This window comes from Cercospora beticola, chromosome 10, assembly GCF_033473495.1.
Source record: "Cercospora beticola chromosome 10, complete sequence".
Lineage (NCBI taxonomy): Eukaryota > Fungi > Ascomycota > Dothideomycetes > Mycosphaerellales > Mycosphaerellaceae > Cercospora > Cercospora beticola.
The window spans coordinates 415793-437409 of record NC_088944.1 but is presented as its reverse complement, the minus strand read 5'-3'; the positions used below and the strand labels follow the sequence as shown (position 1 = coordinate 437409).

Sequence of the window (21617 nt, the reverse complement as noted above, 5' to 3'; positions counted from 1 at the left end):
GATACCTAACTTATATACTAGTATATTAAAAATAGATATAAAGAGATTAAAAAGTAAGTATAAGTAAGAAAAAGAGCTAGGTAACCTATAATACTAACTTAAACTAAATAGAAGGAAATTCTTTAAATAGTATAAAGCTAAGAAATAATAATATAGATATACTTAGGCTATAAAGTATAGTAGGCTAAATATTAGTAGAATAGAAAGTAGAAAAGAAATAAGAAAAAGAGAAGAGTAAAAGTAGAAGAGAAATAACTACTAGTATAGAAAACTACTACTTTCTCTACTATTAGACTAACTCTATATAAAGAACTTACTAGACTAGAGAGTATAATAGTTATACTCCTAAGAATAGAGTATATTAGAATAAGATAATACTTTACTAAAAGGAGAGTTCTAGAATTTATACTAGACTACGAATATAAATAGAAGTATAAGATACTAAAATATATATATATATATTTTATTTAAAGTAGAAGAAAAGAAGATATCTACTATTCTAGATAGAGAGATCTATAAGCTAGAAGGACCTAGCTAATATAAAGAGAGAGCTATATATAGTAGTAAAGTAGCTTATCTAAGAAGAGGTTCTAAACTAATTCTTACTTATAAGAGAAAAGATATAAAAGAATAAAAGAAAAGAAAAAAGAAAGAATAGAGTTTAATAAGAGAAGAACTTACTAGATATCTAGTATTATCTAAAGAAAAATAGAAGTAAAGGAAATAGCTATATAGGCTATAAAGTAAAAAGATATACGAGAGTTTTTCGAAGACTTTTCTTTTAACTAAAATCTATAGAGTATACTACTTACTTTAGTTAAAAGAAGTAGACTAGTATATAAGAATTATCTATCTATCTATTAATCTAATAGTAATACTTCTTCTATATATTTCCTTTATAGTCTATTTATTCTATACTACTATAACTACTAATAAGAAGTTAGTCTCTTCTTTTACTTTTTAGTTCTTAAGCTAAAAAGTCTTCCTAATTTTAAGTCTATCTAGAAACTAGATAAGATTATTTTAGTCGAGCTAGATCTAGCTTTTTATATTCTCTAGCTTCTAGAATATTCTAATACTATATATAATTACCTAAGTACTTAGTATCTCTACTTAGGCCTCTAAGTATATAGCTTTAAGCTATAATTAGTTCTTTTCTAGTCTACTTTTCTTTTCTTTTCTATAGAGAATAACTTTAAAGTCTCTACTTAGAAGTTTTTATATAGCTTTAAACTACTATACTTCTAGTTTTCTTCTAAGCTTTTTATAGCTTATTTTCTTTACTATTTTCCTTTCTTTTTAGTTTTCTATTCTTACTAAAATAGTTATAGATACTTAAAGCTAGAGCCTTAGTATTATATATCTAATTTAGGCTATCTAGACCTATATTTTAGAAGTAGTAGTAGTAGATATTAGATAGCTCTAGAGAGTTTTCTAGATTATCTAAAAAGTCTAGAACTCTTTCTAGTAGAAAGTATAGTAGAGAAGAGCCTATTAGATCTATTAGAAAAAAAGAAGAGTTAGAAAGAAAGAAAGAGTTACTTAGAAGTCGAGATAGCTCTAGATCTATTTAGTAAGTATCTTTAGGTTCTTCTAGATTATTAGCTTTAGAGTATAAGTATTAGTATTATTTTCCTAGCCTTATAAGCTAGAGAGAATAGTATATAAATAGGTTTAGGCTATCTAGAAGTTAGAAATATAATCTTCTTCTCTTAGGCTCTTTTCTCTACTTATAATATTATAATATTAGTTAGAAAGTATTATTATATATTAGGAGACCTCGAGGCCTTCTATCGTTATTATTATTACTAGCTAGAGCGCGTTTATCTTTTTTAAATATATTAATATTATATATAATTATATTAGATATCTCTAGTAGTAAAGAAAGATTATAGTAGAATATATTCTAATAAAAAAAATAGTTACTAATAGTTTTACTAAACTAAAGAATAGACTATAGTTTTAGAAGTTTATAAGATAACTCTAACTTATATAAGGAAAAGTAAAAGATTCCTACTCTAACTATAAATTAAACTCTAGACTCTTAGAAATTAAAATAGTAAGTAATAAAAACTATATAGATAGCTTTATTACTTATAATACTAAGCCTAGGAATTATACTATAGGAGAAGTAGCTTACTATACTTAATAAGTAATTAGGATCTAAAGATCTATATATAGTTTAAAAGAGAGTCTAAGTAAAAGAGTAAAAAGTATTAAACTTTACTCTACTCTAGTAGAATAAGTTTAATACTAGTACTAGGCTAAGAAGTTAAACTAAAATAGATTAGATATATAGCTCTAACTATATAACTATAGTACCTAATAACTTATTATAATTTAGAGTTAGATTTAAATATAGAAATATAAATAGAAAACTATCTAGCCTAAGTAGAAGTATTAGAAAGTATAGACTAGTTAGATATTCTAAGAAATACTTTAAAGATTAGAATTAGGTAATATAAGTTATATAATATTAGGTTATATAACTTAGCTAATACCTATCTTAGAAGTAAAATATAACTTATAACTAACTAATATAATTAACTTAGTTAGTTTCTATTTATTACTTTTACTTCTACTATACTATATACTTTATAATCTAACTTACTAACTCTATAACTCGATAGTAATAGTTTATAGTATACTTAAACGTATAACTTCGAGTAAGCTAAAAACTATAAGACTTATAAATAGAATAGAAAATATTAGATCTTAGTAGAGAATAGTATATATATATAATATAATAGCTATAAAAAGAATAGATCTCGAGATCTAGTATATAATTAGAAGTAGGTTATTTAAAATATATATACTAGACTAAGTATAGCTTATTATTTCGAATATAGCTAATCTTTTATCTTCTACTAAGACTTAAGTATAATAAATTTAATCTAGTAAATATCTTTATAAAAGGAATTATATAGCTAGTATAGACTTTACTTTCCTAGTTTTATTAATATTTTTTAAATAATTTTCTATTACTAAAAGAAGAGAAAATTAACTAGTAGTAGTAGTAAGTTTATAGTAAAGATAATAAGAAGAGATTTATAGCCGATTAGACTTACTAGGAAAAGTAATACTACTACTATTCTAATAAAGCTCTATAATATAGTACTATTAGATTAGCAAAAATTAATAACGTATTTCGTATAAAGTCTAACTAGATTAATAGCGCTTTGTCTCGGAGAGTCGTCGTCGTCTCTAGTTATAGTCTCGGTGTTATTACAAATACTATAGTTCTCCTCTATTCGAGGGCATTTACGGAATATTAGCGACGAGAGCTGCGCTCTTACTAGCAGTGCGAGTCTCGAGTGCGAGATCTAGGAGAGGTATGCATCGAGCCAAGGTTGGCCTAACATGGCCAGCCTAAGGGCATAGATCCATTTCCATATTCGAGGATCTGATACCTCCAAGCTGGTCTGGTGATGCCGAAAGACGCGATGACGCTCGAGGCCTGCAATATTAGCGTTGAGGGAAGTGCAGTGGTGTCTGGCGATTCCTGCTCCGACAACTGCAACGAGGAAGCCGCAGAATGCAATGCCTTTACCCAGCTCAGCTGACTCCGATTCACATCGGGCCGCGATCTGGAAGACAGCCAGAGGAGCGAGACGAGCTGGCGAGCAGTATCCCGCGCACGTGAGGAGGTCCGAAGATGCAAAGCATTGTCGAACAATGGCGATTTGTAGTGCTCTTTAGAATGATCTGGCTGGAAAGGCTGTTTTGAAATGTTCCAGAAGAAGGCACAATGCCAGCGCCAATAATCAGAGAATGCAACCAGTCAAAAGGCGACAATGTTTAATGTAGGCTTGAGAGAGGCACCGCTTTTGAAGACGACTCGTGCGTTTTTGTTTTTCTCCTTTTCCAACATTCCCGTACCATCTATATCATCTGAAGTCGACTGATGGCGAGATCGAACAGGACCTAAGTTGGTATGCCAGGCGATTGCGATTGAAACTCGATCTCGAAGTCTTCAGCATTCTGTATACCAGATCCTGTCGGCAGGAGCGCACTTCCTTCTACACAGAGTGCGCACAGAGAGCTGTCGCCAAAGTGCACTTCCTTTCTACCCAGAGTGCGCACCGAGAGATGTCGCCGAAGTGCACGCCGTTTCTTCAGAGTCTCATGATCTTCTCCAAACCTCTGTAATCCTCAGAGTCTTGCGAATCGCTCGAAGGGAATAGCACGCTGCACGTTCTCTCCCGCCCACCTGTTCACTTCTTCTTCTTCTTCTTCCTCGTCGTCTTCCCGTTCTGGGATGCTTCCCACTCCTCAATTGCTGCCCGACCAACATTCGCCTTTGGTTCCCACGAGTCGGACCATTTTTGGCCAGTGGCAGGATCTGCGCCATCCCATCGAATTAGGTAGTGTCTTGCTCGTTCGTCCAGGATTGCCTCGACGGCCCACACATTCTCTGTATCGCCATCATCATCATCTTCTTCTTCTTCTGTCGCAGCGACCGCAGTGCCGCGGTCGGCTGTGCTGCGGACACGCCCGCTCGCTTTTCGGTGGCTCGCCGGCCTCGCCGTCCTCCTCCAATGCTCCAAGGCCGCGCGGTTGAGGTTGCTTCGTGGCTCCCATGAATCGGGCCACTTGGAGCCGGTGGCGGGGTTTGTGCCCGACCATCGTACAAGGAAGCGCCGCGTGCTCCGGTTTTCGTCGATGATGGCTTCGACGTCGAATTCGCGCGTGTCGTCCTGCTGTGGTGGTAGCACCGGGTCGAGGGATGCTGTGGAGCGTGCACGTGAAGTCTTGGAGACGAGGTGGGATTTGGCGCGGCGGGCGTAGGTGAGGGTGCGCTTGCGAGTAGTGGCTGGGGAAAAGATGGGCGAGGACGCACCGCCCGATGCGGAATCGTATCGGCGCGCCATGGCGACTGCACGTTGATGAATGGTGCTCCGAGTAGCCGGAAGCAACAAGGGTCGAGTGAGTGGAGCGCTGACGATGGGCCGGGTGGAGAGACACGGACCATAGCCGATTCGCGAGCGGAGCCTCCTCCGCCTTCGCGACTCGGCTGTGCTCTCTCTCACGGACCTCCGCTCGGCTCCCTTCGGAGATCTTGTCGCCAGTGTTCTCGCCGTCATAATTCATCACACAAGGCTTTGACAGGACGATGTATGTATACGACGGCCCACGGAACATTCCTCATCAACGCCGCCCTGCCGCAAATTGGAGGAGCTTCAAGACGCTCGGCTTGGTGGACTGATGTCGAGGAAGACAAGCAAGGTGCTACTCAGCGGGTCGAGCCCTTGCCGCTTGAGGGACTGCTTCTGCTCTGCTCCTGACGTTTGTGCAACATCCTTCCGCTCCACGACAGTTCCCTTCCTCATTCATATCACACGCCCAATCGCGTCACCAGGACCGCGCTATGGATTGGAGACTGCTACAACGGGTGGAGTCTGCCCCGCGAAGCCGATTGCCCCGACGACATCCGAGAGCTGGACGGCGCACTCAAGGTTGGCGGAAAGACGACCGTGGAAGGCGGCGCAACGAATGGCGGCATGCAGATTCTCAAGGCGTCCATGAAGCGTCGCACCAAGGACATCCTGAAGCTAGACGGCGCACTCAACTTTGGCGGAAAGACGAATGAAGAGGGTGGCGCGATGATTGGCGATATGCAGCTCGTCAAGCGTGAGCTTCTCGCAGCGGAGTGCGATTTCGATCCGGTCGAGAAGGAATACCACGACACGCTGCAGTTCGGACATGTGAGGTGGTCCTGCTTGGCGTTCAGCTCCAACCCCGAGTACTTCATCTCAAGCACGGGTTTGGACAAGTATGCTTCCACGATCAGAAAGATGATGAGGGCTCTGTCCGAGGAGGACGATCGCAGCCACGTCAGGCACGTGCTGAGAAGCAAGGCCAAGACCTCGAACGTCCGCTCGAATGTGGACTTCGCGGAAAATCGGCGCGCATCCGTCCGTGTCTTCGTGGTGTGTCACTCGTTGGAGCGTCCACAGATGCTACTCGCGATGGAAGAACCAGGGCTACATCCTCTTTTGAAGGCGCTCGAGTCGTCCTACCCGTTCAGGGCCGGGTTGTGCAGCCTTCTCTCGGCTACAAACGTGTCCACATTCTGCAACTCGCTGAGTATTACACTGACGAACGCCGAGAAGAACTCGTATCTAGAGCCGATCAGGGATTTGCCCGAGCACGAGAATTGGCTCAAAAAGAAGTTCAGAAAGGGCTACAGAGTCTCGTTCGTGGGCGACGATGTTCTCACGCTCTCCAACCGCATATACGATCCCGAGAGGTACTGGTCCAAGAACAGATAACCGAGACAGACGACATAAGATCGATCTTGCTGAGCAGGGTGAGAAGCATCAAGCCGCCCGAACCCGCTCCGATAGACTCCTCGAAGCTGCTGACGGTCGACACGAGGATCAAGGATGAGTGCATGATCGCCACCATGGACTTGTTGAAGAAGTCGAAGCCCCTATCCGACGGCCCAACATACGACTGCGTGGCGAGGTCCATGCTTATGACCGCCCGCTCGTGCCCGCCCGAAAGCGTGTGCATAGGCATCCTCCCGCACAGGAATGGTATACTCCCTCCCGTCACGTCCGCGCTCGCCTACTCGCCGCTGTCGTGCATCGGATGTACGCTTTCGGTTCAGGGCCTGGCCCGGATCATGTCCATGGTGGCCGTCGAGAACGACAATGCGTACAAGTCCAAGCTCAAGGACGGTGCCCGGAGGCCATTCCCGACTCTAGAGGGGTGCTACACGAAGTTCGCGTCGACGCTGAGGGCATCATACTCGTGCCTAGATGCCCGTGTGGCGTTCGTCAACTGCTGCCCCATCCTCGTCAGCAACACGGCCAAGCGCGTATGTGCCATGTCCTTCTTCTCGGAGTTGTTGGCGTCGATAGTGAAGATCTTCGACAACTCCTACAAGCTGGTGGTCATATCGATGGGCGCAGTTCCAAAGACGTCCGTGAACGACATGCTCAAGTCGTACCCGAACCTGAAGACTTCCTTCACACACTACAACACCTCGGACCCAGCCCAATTCGAGCACATGAACGTGAACAAAGTCTCAGCCTCAGAGCCGATCTCGCCGACAGCCAGGGAGAACGAGCTGCTCATGTACGATCTGCTCATGTATGATCTCTGCGACCTCGAGACGGAGCTGAACATCAAAGCAACCTTCACGTGCAACTTGTACCTGGTCACCACCCTCAAGATAGGGACGAGTGTGGACGGGATATCGAGACTGGTGAAAGCACTCGTTGGGCACACACCCGACAGCTTGTTCAAACCCTTCGTAGACAGGTTCAAGCAGTTCAACGCCAGCCAGGCGATCCTGAACGCAGTCAAGATGGACTCGCAGATGATAATCGCCATGAGAGCTAGAGCGGAGGTGGGAGCGGCAGCCGACAGGACCATCGGGGACGACATGGGCAGCCCCGCTCCGAGCTCGCGGGACCTCACCTTCAGGAAGAGGAACGACGATCAGCCGACGCTCGAGAGCCAGCAGACGAGCCAGTTCCAGGCGCCTGCACGTCCCAAGAGCACGCACCTGTTCGCAAGGGCGAGCGCGGATCAGAGCGCGTCGCAGAACGGGGGCACGAACCAGGAGGGTCAGAGACAGCACTTCCAGAACGGGAGGATCGTGACTATGCCTCTTACACGTAGCAAGTCCTTGATCCGGCCCACGCACCAAAATCGACAACATGCCGGCATCGGACGTGCATGCGGTGTCGACTGGCATCAACAAAGTCCAGTGGGTTCGAGACTTCTACATCACACAACTGCTGTCGGTCCTGGACCAGGGTTGCACTAGCTGGCCGGAGCTCTATGTGGAAAACAAAATCCTGGACCCAATCCTGACCTCGCGTTCGCCGCCGCCGTCACAGACCTCGATTTCGACTGGTACGTGGACAATGACTATGGAGCAGCTGCTAATGTGGCTAAGTCGCTCGAATTGCTGCATAGGGAAGGTCGGAATCGCTGTCGCGGCGGCAATGCCTGAGGTCTGCCACGCGCTGCATGTACTTACGTTTCCATCTCGTCTCGGACTAGCCTTCTAGAATACCATGTCATAAACCGCACTTTACTGGCAAGCAGCAAGGGGATTCTCTCATGCAGAGTCTGCTACACGCTCGCGATGAAGTGAAGCAATCGTTGATCTATTAGAACAGGAACCAGCGAATAAACGACGAGCGAACCATTGTCAGGCCCATCCACTCAGCACTCAGTACCACCAAAGTCTCCAACTCGGCCATGGTGCCGCCTGCCCAGGTCACGAAACGCAGTAATCCTGAAGCATACATTGCCGATTGCTCGAAGAACCATTGCATACACCGGTCACGAGTGCCACGGAAGAGTCAGAGCGGGAGCATGAATCGTCGAAAGAGCCAGTGCGATATACAGAGCCGTTGTCAGGGAGCAGCGACTACTGCCATGTCGCTCGACAAAATCACCCAGAGGACATTAGGCGCAATTACGGAATGGACAAGAAGCATGTGCGTCTTGGAAACCTCTAGCAGGAGCGCATATCAGAGGTCTCTGAGCGGCATCACCGCAGCAATCAACGCCGCGTCTCATTGAGTCAACAATCACCGATCAGGTACGAACACTTTACTGAAGATGACCCGTTGACGCAGACAGTCCGCGAGAAAACAGGCTAAGATCCGCGCAGTAAGAACTGGCATTCAGCTTAGAACGATCTTAGCACATAACATCCAAGATACGCCGGTCCCATCGCGGAAAGCGATCCTGAAGGCCGCCGTCGCATCCGGAATTCACGGATTGGGGTCGTGTCGGAAAGAGTTACCGGCGTCAGAAAACGGATCAGGCGAAGAACCAAATGAAGAAACGCCGGAAACAGCGAGGTAGACGACAGGTCTGACGCAACAAGCACCTGCGTTTGCCAACGAGAAGTTTCATGATCGCCAGTGTGGTCAGCACTAGTCTAGCAGGGACAACATCAATGGCTGCAGTAAGAAACTGCATCTTGCGCTCGATCATGTTCCTAGCAAGCAGCATCATTCTCGCTGCATTATCGCGCTGCAGTGTATCAACTTGCACCGCTTGGACGACCAGCGCTAACTTTAGCACCGCCATCGAACGAGTCGTCAGCTACACCGCAGCCTCAACCTTCTGAGCAGCCTCCGCGATCGTCCAAGCCGGGTATGCAGCAAGAACATCAGCAAGAAGATCCAAGGACCACAGCCGATCATGGCCCCTACTCAGATGGCCAATCTGTTGATGCTGGGTCCACCATTGATTGAGCGCTGAAGATACGCAGGCCAGCGACGACGACTGCGAGATTCGTCGGCCGAGGATCGCGTGTAGGCACGAGCGCGGCTCGGGATCCAATGGACGAATTCGTCGACCTTCATCAAAGAGAGGAGGACACGCATCATAGTCATTGCGAACGCACCGCACGGACGACTGCTGCGTCTACGCGGCGCCAGCGACGACGAGACTGCAGGCTCGCTGGTGGGCAAACACATGCTTCAGCATGTTTTTGGCGTCTTGGAGAGAGGGATCTTCAATACAGGGCTGGAAATTGTCATGCTTGGTGCGGAGTGTGGGACGTTGGCTGAGGCTGACCGCGTGACTCAGAAGCAGCAGTGAAAGCTGACTGCAGAGAAGGACTTGCGCAATCGAGCGTTCGTGGAACAACCCGGCAATTCTGACACAAGCAGCCCAGGCCCTCGTCAATGGCGAGAAGGGCTCGACCGGGTTGAGCAGTCAGATGAAGACAATGCTCGGAGCTATGAAGGACACACCAGAGCAATCGTCAACTACCATGAGCACCATGGTACCTATGGAGGTAGCAGCTCACCGACTGGATTCGGGGCAGCCACAAGGGCGTCCAGAGTTACCAATCCCAACCCCATCGCGATGGACGTGCTCACCGTTATCTGCAAAGGCAGCAAAACCGGAAGATTCAGCAACGAGCCCATTGAGACACCAACATTGCACCACAGTTAGCAGATCCAACAACTCCACCTTTCGCAATAGCCGCAGTCTCAAGGACAGCCACCAGCATATCAGGGGCGGCGCTCTCGTGATCAGCGCGACCCCGGTCAGCAGCACAAAAGGCAACAAACTTGGTACTGTAATGCTGTTCGCGTAAGACAGCAGCATCAATAGGAGGAATCAATGCAGAGAAGCTCGTGTTGAAGCACGGCGAGCGATGACATTATGTGATACTCAAATCTACAGTCCCTCGATTAGCCTTCGCCACTCTTTGAAGAAGTTGTTCACTTTTCAGGCGCAAGAGGGGTTAAGGGAAGCATGCAGTTGAGCAATCTTGCTGCTAATTCCTGCTCATCGAACAGACGTGCCTGGCTTCAGAGTCCACCTGTTCGATGGAACGGCTGTGACACAGCCTCGAACGACAATCTCCTCCGATTCTCTCACCAGCACACCGAGATCCGTGCCACTCTGCGGTACACGGATTGCTGTCAGCGACACGGATTGCCGCCTGACCCCTCTTACTGAATGCTTTCTCGTACAATCAGGCTCCTATGCCTGGCTGGTATAAGTCAGACGCTAGCGAAGACCACGCAACTGACTTAGTCGCGGAACATCAGTATCTCTTGCACAATCACTTCGTGAAATGCCGCTCTCTCATGTGAGTGTGCTTGAACGTGCGGTACTCTGCTCGTGAACGACAGTCTCGATCACAAGATAGTAGAGCCAGGGATCCGAAGAACGCTCTGAGATTTGAACTCCGGCTTGATCTCTATTCACGCACCCGAGCAACGGCGTCACTGAAGCTTCTACAACTGCTCAGAGGCTTAAGGCGATGGAAACGACTGCGCTGACTTGATCAGCGCACATCGGACACCCACCGCCCACATTCTGCCTTTGGCAGTTGTCATTGCTCGCTGACCACTGCAGTCCGGATTGCAATGATAGTCTGAGAGATGTTGCTATCGTGAGGCAGGTGTGAGATCTCTCCTCCGATCGAACTCCCATTATTGTATCACTTAGGCATCTGGACGAAGAAGCCGATGGAATAGGCCATCTCACATGTGCTGCTGTCTGGGACGCTGATCTCACGGCATTTGCTGATCTGGGCGATAAGAAGCGGAAGAAGCAGCAGACCCAACTGCACGAAAGGAATCCTTGATGATAAGTGATCTCATCAATCATGTTTCCGACTGCATAAGTATTTTCCTGAGCGCATACTTCCAATTCTCCTTCAGAAATTCCTCGTCATCACCTTCAACCAGAGGGCCCAGCTGCCTCCACGCCTCTTGATGGGTCGAGCCAGATCACCTCCAGACCTGGCTCGAGGGGACGACAATCGCAGTGTTGAAAGCTTCCGCGCGACAAACGCCGTGCTCTGATCTGCGATCGACAAAGGTGTAGGAGGCAGGGAGAGGAGCGAGAGCGAGGGCAGAGGCAGAAAGCCGGCTCGGAATGCCAACCGCGCGATTCGCCGGCAAAGAATTGCATGTCACTTGGCTCAGCGTGATGGCGGTGTTCTCAATGCATGCGGCCACGGCGGTTCTTTGGACGATGAGCACGGGTAGTGTATGCCGCCAATGGCGTCGACCGTGATCATGCGGGTCAATGCAAAATCTGCCGCAGCCGGTGACGATGTGTTGTTGTGGTCGCTGTTGTCGTGCCTGTCGTGACGCGACGTGGACGCGACGCGTGACACCGCTTTGTCGGCAAACAGACATGCGACCGATCACAAACTCATCACACCTCCGAGGCGAGCCACGCAGAACGACTTGTCCCATCCGGATCGCGAGCCCATCCCTCCAGGATCGAATCTACGACGAACTGCCCGCACCTGACTGCGGTGCCGGGAACGGGCAACTACACACAGAACGACGTCGAGCGATCGCAGTGGTCGCCGCACATCTCAACTCGAGCGACTTGCCTTCCACATGCAGCAATTTTCATGCCAGTATTGTGAATGTTCGGGGTCGATCGCACTCTCAGACTCTCGGATTGACAGCGCAGTTCGACTTCCACTCCAACGTCGGCTTCATCAGTTGTGGAGGGCCAGCCCACGAGACCAAATCATCCAGGAAGCGATGCCGAGTTGTATGAGGAGGTAGTGGAACATGACACAGGAAACCTTGGCGATTGTGCTGCATGCAGCGAAGGAGAGGATTGGAGGCTCGCGGACCCGGAAGCGGTGCAACAAGAGCATGTCGATCTCTCGGGTGACGATTCATCACATATTTCCCATGCTTGACGAACGAGGGACAGCCTTTGATCATTGCATGCAGACCCAGCTCGCTGGTTCAGCCACCACGCAAGTCGACACCTGGCCACAATCTGGAGAGCGGCCAGAAGAGCGGTGCGAGCTTGCGAGCAGTCTCTAGGGCGCGTGAGATAGCTCCAAGATCCAATCAAATCTGTCGCCGCATCCACGATATGATCTCTGCCCTTGAGCGCAGACACAAGAACCACAGTCGACATTCTATCGCTTGCCGCGCTTGCCTTTCTCCTCGCAGCCGCGTCTGTTCTGTCCTCCTGGTCTTTCTGCTGCCTGTCGTGTCTGCACCTGCACTGGCTATCGACTCGGCCCTCCCCACGCGGGATTTGCTGCTGCACCCACGGCTGCTCAAAAATTCTGAATGCAATCGACTGTGTGACAAGATGGGTTCGCTTTGAGGCGGGCGAAAGAATCAGCCAGAGCGTCTTAAGCGCTGCACACAACAGCCCGGACTTCCAACAATGGCGCGCCCACGCACCATTCCGTTCGGCCTGACAGGTTGTCCTGGCGCAGGCACCCGTTGCTCTGCAAGTCCCGCACGGCAATCCCGCGTTTTCGACAGACAATCGTTACAAGGCAGAGCTTTTGATCGAGCGTTCTCCTATGCGCCATGCTCGTCGCTGCTCTCAACGACGATGACGAGCCTAAACGACCCCTGTCAGTAGCCATTGGATAGGTACAGCGCCTTCGTGTTGTCCATTCTCCTCACAGTCATCGCCCGCAATTGTCGCCCCATTGCGGTCCCAGACGCGCATGTCGCACTGTTATATGAAGCCTGCACACGATGTCTGGGGTCACTACCGTCTAGGAGGCCCCAAGCAGCAGGGGACATTGCTCAGAACCTGCAAATGCGCGTAGGAAGAAATGACAAACAGCACCGGTACCCTTGTGCTGGCTGGGTACAAATTCACTCGCCACCCATCAGTGTTGACACTGTCTCCATCCTCCAAAGCTCGACTTTGTCACTTGGCTGGCAATTCCGAGACATCACACCCAGTCTAGCGAAACTCGAGACCGACCTCAATCCCTATCACAAGCTTTTCCAAAATTCGTTCACTACGCTTTTATTCGCAACTCGTCCAGCCATATATCCAGAGTCGAAACCCATCTCTACAAGACGATCATGAGCCTGGACTTCTATGCTAGTGGGTACCACCCGCATGAGCATCCAAGTCCGGGAGCTTCAGGCATTGTCAGTCACTATCGGCAGCTCCCTGCTTACGGTCGCAGTTACTACGAGCCGCAGCACGAGCCATATTTCGATCGCTTGTGTGCGAGGGCACAGACGCAAGAGCAGGATTCAGGCACCGTGCAATCAGGCAGCTCGCGAAGACGAATCCAAGTCGCAGTGAGTGGCTTGCCCAGTTTTTGAGCGAAGAAGCTAATAATTTATCAGTGCTCGAGGTGCCGCCGACATAAGATCAAGTGCACAGGTGATCCAGGCGACGGCAGTACCTGCTCCGCTTGCAAATCGGCGAAGGAAGATTCTTGCACCTTTCGCAGAGTAAGGTCTCGTAAAGGGATCTTGGTTTTCGTATCGACTGACATGCACTAGGTCGGCAGTCACGAAGTGCAACTGCACGATCTGCACGCCAGCAGCACTGACATTGGGAACGGTAGCTGGAACACAGCATCTTACCTCAACCGACGGTCGGACAGTTCCTATCACGGCAGCGACGGAATGCAAAGTGATGGACGACAGCGTTTCACGTGGAGCGGGCACACCGACTCCGATTCCTACAGCGCTTCTCCCGTCTTCGCGTCACCCGCGCCGATGAAGCATGACCGCTATCCTAACGATGCTCCACTGGTCGGATCATCAAATGTCTCAGCAGTGGTGTTCCCTCCGTTGAACATTGGCTCAATGCCATTACAGCTGCCGATGCCGGCAGCAACAGAGCAGTCGTGGCCTACCTACGATGCACTACAGCACACGATACATTCATCGACAGTCTTGCCTCCGATGCGACTGTCGGCACCTTCACACGAGCCTCAGGCCTCCATTGACAATCCAACCAGCCGGCGGAAGCCTTGGTCGTGTAGCAATGCCGTCGTCAATGGCGTTGCTTCCTCTGGCCAAGCTCAGAGCACTGGTTCCGGCAGTACTATACCTTTGGGTCACGTCTGCGAGACCTGCGGCGCACCTCGCCAATAGCCGTTGGAAACAATCCACGAAACCCGTGGGATTTACAGCGATTCCAGACTGGTCTGTATAGCTACAGCAGGGCGGTCGAGGCTTCTGATCTCAGCAATCAGGTGGGAAACGAGGCTTCGTCTTCTGACTTGCATCGCCACTCGTCATGTACGGCGCTGGAAAATCAAACTCAGGCAGCTGAATACCACATGGGACGAATCAATATCTGTCAAACAGCTTGGCCATCACTGACCCGATCTGGCGGCCAGCAAGGGTGCGTCCTCCATATTACATGCGCCGACCTTTGAATATCCCAGAAATCCCCAGAACAAACCCCACCCGAGCCGGCAGTCACAGAGCCTTTCTCACCGCGTTGCCTCCAAATGGCTTCCCTTCTCATGGCTTTCCGCGATACCTTCGCTTTGACGCCCCAGCCCAACACCTAATCGATACCAGCATCTTCAGTAACCACAAAGGCAACGACAGCGGTGATGATGATGAGTCTGCCTCCTCAAATATTGAATCTTTCGGCCAAATGTGCTCGGCTTCGCCGTCAACCTCAGACCTCAGGAATCGCGGCAGCGTCCCAATTGCAGTAATCTACCTGTTCCGTTCGAAGCCAACATGGTCAACGAAGGTCCCGCAGTCCTCACGCGTATTTGAACGTCCAGTCTCACCCAGTCTTCCTGCTCCACTAGCAGCGCTCGATTTGCCGAACGGGCGTTGGGATCACGGATGACATCTCTCGGAAGTACAGCGATTCATCCTGGAGCAAGCCTCTCGTGCAGTCGAGCGAGTCAGCGTCGCTGACATGCACGGCTTGATGGAGACTCCGGTGCACCTGCTAGGAGCGGTGTTGATGTTGAGGAAGCCCTGAGCCACTCGAACTCATTGCTATTGCGTCGTCGTCATCCTACCACCACGAGACGATCAGGTGTCTGGGGGAATTTTGAGCCAAGAAACAATAGCTGTAAGCTAGATTCGTTCGCCAATATACATTGAACCACTTTGGCCTATCGTCTCCATCCTGTTCACCAGGCAGTCTTATATTAAGTCCAATGCTCGGAAGTTTTGATCATTGGATTACGTGCTATTAGAACCCAAGTCGGGGCGGGCACAGAGAACCAACACAAAGTGCGCTTCACTCATAGAGGGTTTGTCCGACTCCTTGCCTGCCCTGCTCTCGTCATCGTCGGCGACTCATCTTATCCACGCTGGTTGCACTGTGCACCCGCGGTAGTGCAGACTCAAGAGATCATCAATGCGAAGCCGGATGTGCAAAATTTTGCAACTTCGACAAAGCGTCAGCCGCTTCTTCTGAGCCCGAACACATCAACGGAGCAGCCTTTCTTTTTTTTTTTTTTGTGGAAAGAAACATTCCCAGCGCGGCTTTCGACAGAAAATCTGCCAAGGAGCTCGACCAAGAGCGGAAGGTAACTTAGTCCTGGAGAGCTCGGCCTTGAATACCGGCGAAATTCGCAGCTGCAACGGACCGGCTGGCCAGCGTTTGCTTCGGGAATCTGGAACTCGTGTTTTCACCCTACGAAGGACCTTGATGTGTAACTGACGAGACGGGTGCGTCCAAATTTTGGGCTTCGCTGGGCTGTTGCATGCCATGGCTTCCGCGGTTAACCGCGTCGTGGCGTCGGGAAAGCTGCATGTCAACTCCGGACAAGCCTGTGCTTCAAAAACTGCAAACAAGATCTCAAAATCGCATCCCCAAAGGTCAGGCACCTGAAGCATAGCATGTGGAGATACCGAGAATCCATCCGGTGAAACACTGTCCTATCTTGGACGAGAGTCGATTTAGGCATTACGGACATGAGCTGCATCGTTTGTACTGAGGCAAGTGGCAGAAACGGCTGAGAAGGTCATTTAGGGAAGATTGCCCTGCTCACGCTTCGTCTTGAAGAGCGGCAATGGCGGGAGGACGTCGATTTGCAACCCCGTTTGTCAGCACCACGAACGGATTCGTCTCTGAAACCCTTCATTATAGCATGAAATTCTCAATACGATCGTGCTCCTTTCTACAATCTTTGGTGCTTTGCTGCCTTGCATTTACTGGAAAGTGAACCAACATGACACCTGCAGCGACGAATGTCAACTACAGGAACGACTTTCCTGGCATGAATCCGCGGCGCGTGTACATCGATCTCACTGGGGACGAGCCAGTGGAATGCGACCCCTTTGACCTAGACCATCGATCAAAGAACCACAACCAGCGCTGCGACAGTCTGGATCATCCATCTTCATCCGCGACGACAGAACCAACGAACGACTCTGAGCATCACACGCACTATACAAACGATTGGGGTATCTGTGCAATATGCCAAGAGCTTCTCGCCAACAGCGGCACTTGCACCACCGATGGAATCACTCTCACCACATTCCGCACCAAGTGCAAGCACGCCTTTCACACCCAGTGCTTTACACAACACATTGTCGAAACCGATGTTCGTGTCACGGCCGCCACTGTCGGACATTCGTCGATTCTTACGAATCGTCGCCATGTTGTCGTCGTGCGCTGTCCTCTCTGTCGAGAGATCGAGGTAGAATTCCTGCGAAGCGAAGTGGGGAGACAGATCTGGGATGCTGTAGCGAAAGCGATGGAGGATGAGGTGACGGATCTGTTTGAGCCAGAGACGGAGCGGACTACAGGAACATGAAGGGAGATCGAGAAGTAAATGACATCTTGGGAAGGGAAGAGGACACTGGCGCTAGCGAATGTAAGACGTACTCGGGGAGGGGCAACAAAATTTGGAGCATAAGGCAAGGTCGTAGGGTGGTTTACATCAGAGCTTTCATACTCTCACATACGATGCGGAAGGGCGAGCGATTGTCGACTTGTAGGATTTGTAATTCGCATAGAGCATGAGAAGACCACACAGGTTCCGGCAGTTGCCGGGGAACGCACTAAGTGATGGGGGCGGCATGATGCGTGGAGCGAGAATGAAGAGAAAGAAGATTTGGTACAAAGTTAGCTCGTTTCGTTCTGTTGATTGAGCCAGCGTGGCAGATCTGATCTTCACCGCACCATATTCCGATATACCTGATGTTTCTTATCCACCGTTACAAGCCCAATGAATCGGCCCGCGTCAACCGACACGCACATAATCTCATCCTTATTGAGCGTACTCCCGAGCTACGCAAGGAGCCATAAATGAAGATACTGTGGTGGGCCAAATTGGGACGGCTACGTCTGGAGGAGAGGGCCAAAAGGGTTGGAAGATGGGGACTCGTCGGCTAGGCCTTGAGAGACGGGAGCTTCAAGTTTCTGACCAGAAGTCTTGCTCGCGATCATGCTCACCCCACCCACAACTGCTATGTCTTCCATGCATTTTGTAATACCGGTCTCGCTCGTAGACTGAGTTCTCGATGGCGTGGAGAACAAAGTAGAACGTGGGGTTGGTAGAGAAGACGCGTCACAGTTGCAGTGCTTCGGCTGCGGTAATGGTACGTATGAAGAAGCCGTAGTCCCTGGCAGCTTGTCTCCAGAGTCTTGGATCTCTGGAGAAGATGTTTCATCTTCACAGATATACTAGGCCTGCTTGAGCTTTGCGGTCAAGTGGTGCCTGCTAGCATATGGCGAAGGATGATCTTAGGGCAGCCTTTGCTTGGAAGGACGGAACTTTCGAGGCGCATGTGGTAGCAGTAGTGGATTGTTGCGTCTGGTGGAGGTGGTAGGCGGAGTGTCGTTTGAGTTTGTTATGTCACTTTGGCGTTTGGAGGATTGATAAGGTGATGGGCGTTGACTGTCAGAGGAGAAAGACGCGGACATTGTCTGTCAAATCCAGTCCATTATTACTAAAGCCGTCCGTCTATGGCAAACACTACATACGACGAGCGTGATGGTAGTGGAGATCCAAGATGGCCATATCTCGATGATTGCTGGACGAATTGGTCACTGCCGCCTAACGAGGCCATTTCGGTCTAGTCCGTCCCTCGCAGCTCCTAGAGTCTTCACGTACGCCGCCGTTCCATCTTATCTCTTCCCCTAGCGAAATCTTTCGTTTCATCCTAGTCCAGCTTGTGATCTAAACAGAAAGCGAAAACCTTCTGAGAGCTGCGGTCGTCGCGCAGAACGGGTACCTTTCTGGTCTGCAGCCGCGCCGAATCGCCAGGAATGAACTGATCGGACTATCTTGGCGGAAGAGCGTTGGTCGGCTGGTGATGCTGTTGAGGTGCGGCCGGAATGTCCTTAACTACACTCGTCGAAGGATGCTTGAATGCGTATGAAGACACAATAACACGGAGTGTTTTGCATTTCATCTCTGCACTCGTCCCCTAGGCGGCTATCGGAGCAGTGCCCGCTTTTTCGGCGCCGAACCAAGTCTACAAAGCTTACAGACTCGATGCAGATTGGAACAACGCAACCTCCCAATGTTCTAGGCCACAACGTGCTAGACGATGGAAGACGTGGGTAATAAGATCGTTCATCGAGGGGCAATCTCCCACATAATAAGGCCACAGACCTGCTCGGGCGTGCTTTTGCGCTGCTGATTGTCAAACGGCCAACCTCGGTCAAAAGTCTTGGCGATAGTCCACGTCGATGTTGGGCAGATTCTTTTCACAACTCGCATGGCCTCCGAACTCAGACACTTGTGCAATTTGGGGGAGTGCAGGATGGAAAGTTCGAGACCGAGCGGGAGGATAATCGTAGGATCGAAGCATAGAGATGGGAGGCTCCGGGCCATAGCAGAAATTGCCACGACACTGATGCCCCCCCTCGGCAACAGTCTAGGTCAGTGCTTGCGACTAAATTTGGTTGTGTCTCGCATCTTTCCTTTGACAACTGAAGCTTTAGGAGAGGGGCCGAAGCCAACGATAAGAGAAGCGACCTAGAGATATCACGATGGTAAGTATCTCTGCTGGCAAGTTCAACGGAAGGGGTCAACTTCCCAGCGGACAGTGAGAGCCTCGCGGATGCTGCGCTGTGAGGCCCGAGTTTCGTGCTCGGCGAGGCCAAAAGCTGAGTGGAAATCCTTGCGCTTTGAGGTTGTCTTGACATCGATGAAGAATGATTGTTGTAGGCGATGGTGCTGCTGGAGCTGTGATTGGAGTTGTTCAACCAGAGAAACGCGAAGAGAGAGGGGAACTTAGCTTTGGCTGTGAGTTCAGGAGCAGGTCGGGTGACTGGTAGTTCTGCAAAAAGCGTCAACAGCGAGACGATTCTCTTGTAAGATCCGACAGTGGATTGATGGAGTAGACCTGCTCAAAGTCGACGCCGAAGCCCCTACGGGTGGCCAGCCCGTGAGGGCTTCGGCGTCGACCTCGAGCAAGGAAGGTAGGTGTTTGTGTGATGTGGGAGACTCAGCTTTTCCATTCCGACGTTGAGGTCGGCAGCAGCGGTGCCGAGATCGGTTCTGAGGAGGTATCGAATGCCGTGAACGGGAGTTGTTGCTTGATTGTTCGCTCGATGCGGAGATGTTGCTCGACTGTTCGCTCGATCGGAGTGGCTCGGGCTCTGCAAGAAGTGCGTCAGCTCGTGTGTAGGCGCGCGGCACTGGTGATGGCGGGCTGGGTTCGTGTCGGCAGATGCAGTCCGGCGGGCGGGTTGATCAGGCCCTCCGCTCTCCTGTTGATCTCGACTAAGGAAGGTGATGGGTGCGGTTGTTGGCTGGGGGAGACTCAGCTTGAGAGACTTCGTTCGAAGCGGATGCTGGCTGGCCGGGCACGGGTCGTGCGAGAGGTCACTGGCGGCAAGGGCTGCAGAGTCATGTTAGCGGGCTCGCACGAAGAAGACGGCGGTGAGCTTGTGCGGTGGGCAAGGTGCGTGGTAGGTAGGCGGATCCGACTCGCCGAAAGGTGATCAGTCTTTCAGCTGCATCGTCACCGCCCACCGCGACGCCGGAAGTGGTGCACAGGTGAGACTTAGCTGAAGATGCCGCCGGGGCGGTAGGGTCGATGCGAGGGGAAGCCTAGCTCAAGGCCAGGCGAGCGGATCTTGAAGAGGATGAGGCGAGTGGTGGGTGTTGGAGTGGAAGTTCAGGTGTGGAGGGAATCGAAGAGAGTGGGAGGAGGAAGAAGGAGAACAACAAACGCGCGGGGCAGGCGTCAAGCGCGAGTGAAAAGGGAAGGAGTGACAATCAAGCGGCCGTTGAAGACAGTCGCGCTGCGCTGCATGAACGCGTCAAGGAAAGCGCGGCCTCCAGTTCGTGCAGGCATTGCAATCTCGTGCGCAACGCCTCTACGCCACTCTGCAATGAATTGCGATAGCGGCGATGACCGACCGATTGCTGCACCAAGATTATCATCGTGATTATAGCACAAGCCTATGGCGAGGAGGTAGTCCTGAGTTGACCGTGCAAACACCACCAGACGCCAGCACCTGGCCTCTACCGCGACCATCGAGACTTCGCCCCGCGGCAGCATGCTCTGTGGCAGGCCCGTCATTAGCCATTTCGTCGGTGGTAGTCTTGCATCGCCCTCCCGACTTCTCTCGCTGAACTGCTCCCCCACCTGGATATCATTATCGCGGACGGCTAGCGAGAAGAACAAGTGGCGAGCGAAAGACTAGTAACTTCTCCCATGGTTAAGATCGCATCAGAAATCGCAGGGGTGCAATCCGAGCCTTCCCAGATCCGCAAGCCATGCTCTCTCGACAACCGGCGCAGGAATTTTCCAGTCTCATGGTACTTCTTCCACACTCCGAAGTGAAGTAGACACCCGAGAAGAGGGCCAGTCGAGATGAACCCGGAAAGCGCTGTGTTGTCCACAGCCAACCGTCCCGATGAAGTTTGTGGCTTGTGCCCATGATATGAAAGCTCCCATGAAGCAGCTGATGATCTTTGTTCAGCCGAACGCCAAAGCTGACAGCACGCTTGCCTCGTAGCGCCCTTCTTTGCTTTGAGATCTCGAGGATGGTGACGAATCGCATGCATTGTGGCTCCGCCTCAAGCTGTCCCAGTTTCAGATTCGCGACACTTCTGGAGAATCGCCTTGATCATCTGACGACTCCTCTGCTTCTTGGCTTCGAAGGTATGGAGAACTTAAACGAGGAGATCGCCGCAGGCTAGAGGAATATCCAGAGGCATAGATGGATGCACGATAAGTGGGAGCCACCAGGAGACAGGCGTTAGTGTTTGGTACCCATCTTGCTCGACAGATTCAGCTGGCACATGTTCAGTGATATCTCCCACTGTCACGAGATTATCGATTTGGTGGTTATTGCAGAATCGCATCTGGAGACAGTGCTCAAGCTAGTGAGCTCCTCCCACCATATTATCAAAAACAACCCCAGTGTCTCGATAACAGTTCAATCGTCTAGGAATGTAAGCACTCAGAGCTACT

The 21617-nt window shown here is 50.2% G+C and overlaps 6 protein-coding genes across 6 annotated transcripts; 5 read left to right on the top strand and 1 right to left on the bottom strand.

The window, feature by feature from the left end:
• Positions 1-4214: 4214 nt before the first annotated feature.
• Positions 4215-4871, bottom strand: RHO25_013197 (uncharacterized protein; the record flags this gene model as incomplete). The annotated part of the gene is made up of 1 exon (XM_023605040.2): positions 4215-4871. One exon carries the CDS (start codon positions 4869-4871, stop codon positions 4215-4217), a length of 657 nt encoding a protein of 218 aa, XP_023448475.1.
• Positions 4872-5501: 630 nt separating this feature from the next.
• On the top strand, positions 5502-6272 carry RHO25_013196 (uncharacterized protein; the record flags this gene model as incomplete). Its single annotated transcript, XM_065603680.1, has 1 exon — positions 5502-6272. One exon carries the CDS (start codon positions 5502-5504, stop codon positions 6270-6272), a length of 771 nt encoding a protein of 256 aa, XP_065459752.1.
• A 134-nt stretch (positions 6273-6406) lies between these two features.
• RHO25_013195 (uncharacterized protein) lies at positions 6407-7780 on the top strand (the record flags this gene model as incomplete). The annotated part of the gene is made up of 1 exon (XM_023605038.2): positions 6407-7780. One exon carries the CDS (start codon positions 6407-6409, stop codon positions 7778-7780), a length of 1374 nt encoding a protein of 457 aa, XP_023448471.2.
• A 1397-nt stretch (positions 7781-9177) lies between these two features.
• Positions 9178-10084, top strand: RHO25_013194 (uncharacterized protein; the record flags this gene model as incomplete). Its single annotated transcript, XM_065603679.1, has 2 exons — positions 9178-9214; positions 9651-10084. The coding sequence occupies 2 exons, from the start codon at positions 9178-9180 to the stop codon at positions 10082-10084; spliced, it is 471 nt and encodes a 156-aa protein (XP_065459751.1).
• A 3232-nt stretch (positions 10085-13316) lies between these two features.
• RHO25_013193 (uncharacterized protein) lies at positions 13317-14348 on the top strand (the record flags this gene model as incomplete). The annotated part of the gene is made up of 3 exons (XM_023605037.2): positions 13317-13541; positions 13590-13697; positions 13749-14348. The coding sequence occupies 3 exons, from the start codon at positions 13317-13319 to the stop codon at positions 14346-14348; spliced, it is 933 nt and encodes a 310-aa protein (XP_023448476.1).
• A 2057-nt stretch (positions 14349-16405) lies between these two features.
• RHO25_013192 (uncharacterized protein) lies at positions 16406-16993 on the top strand (the record flags this gene model as incomplete). Its single annotated transcript, XM_023605036.1, has 1 exon — positions 16406-16993. The coding sequence occupies one exon, from the start codon at positions 16406-16408 to the stop codon at positions 16991-16993; it is 588 nt and encodes a 195-aa protein (XP_023448474.1).
• Positions 16994-21617: the final 4624 nt, after the last annotated feature.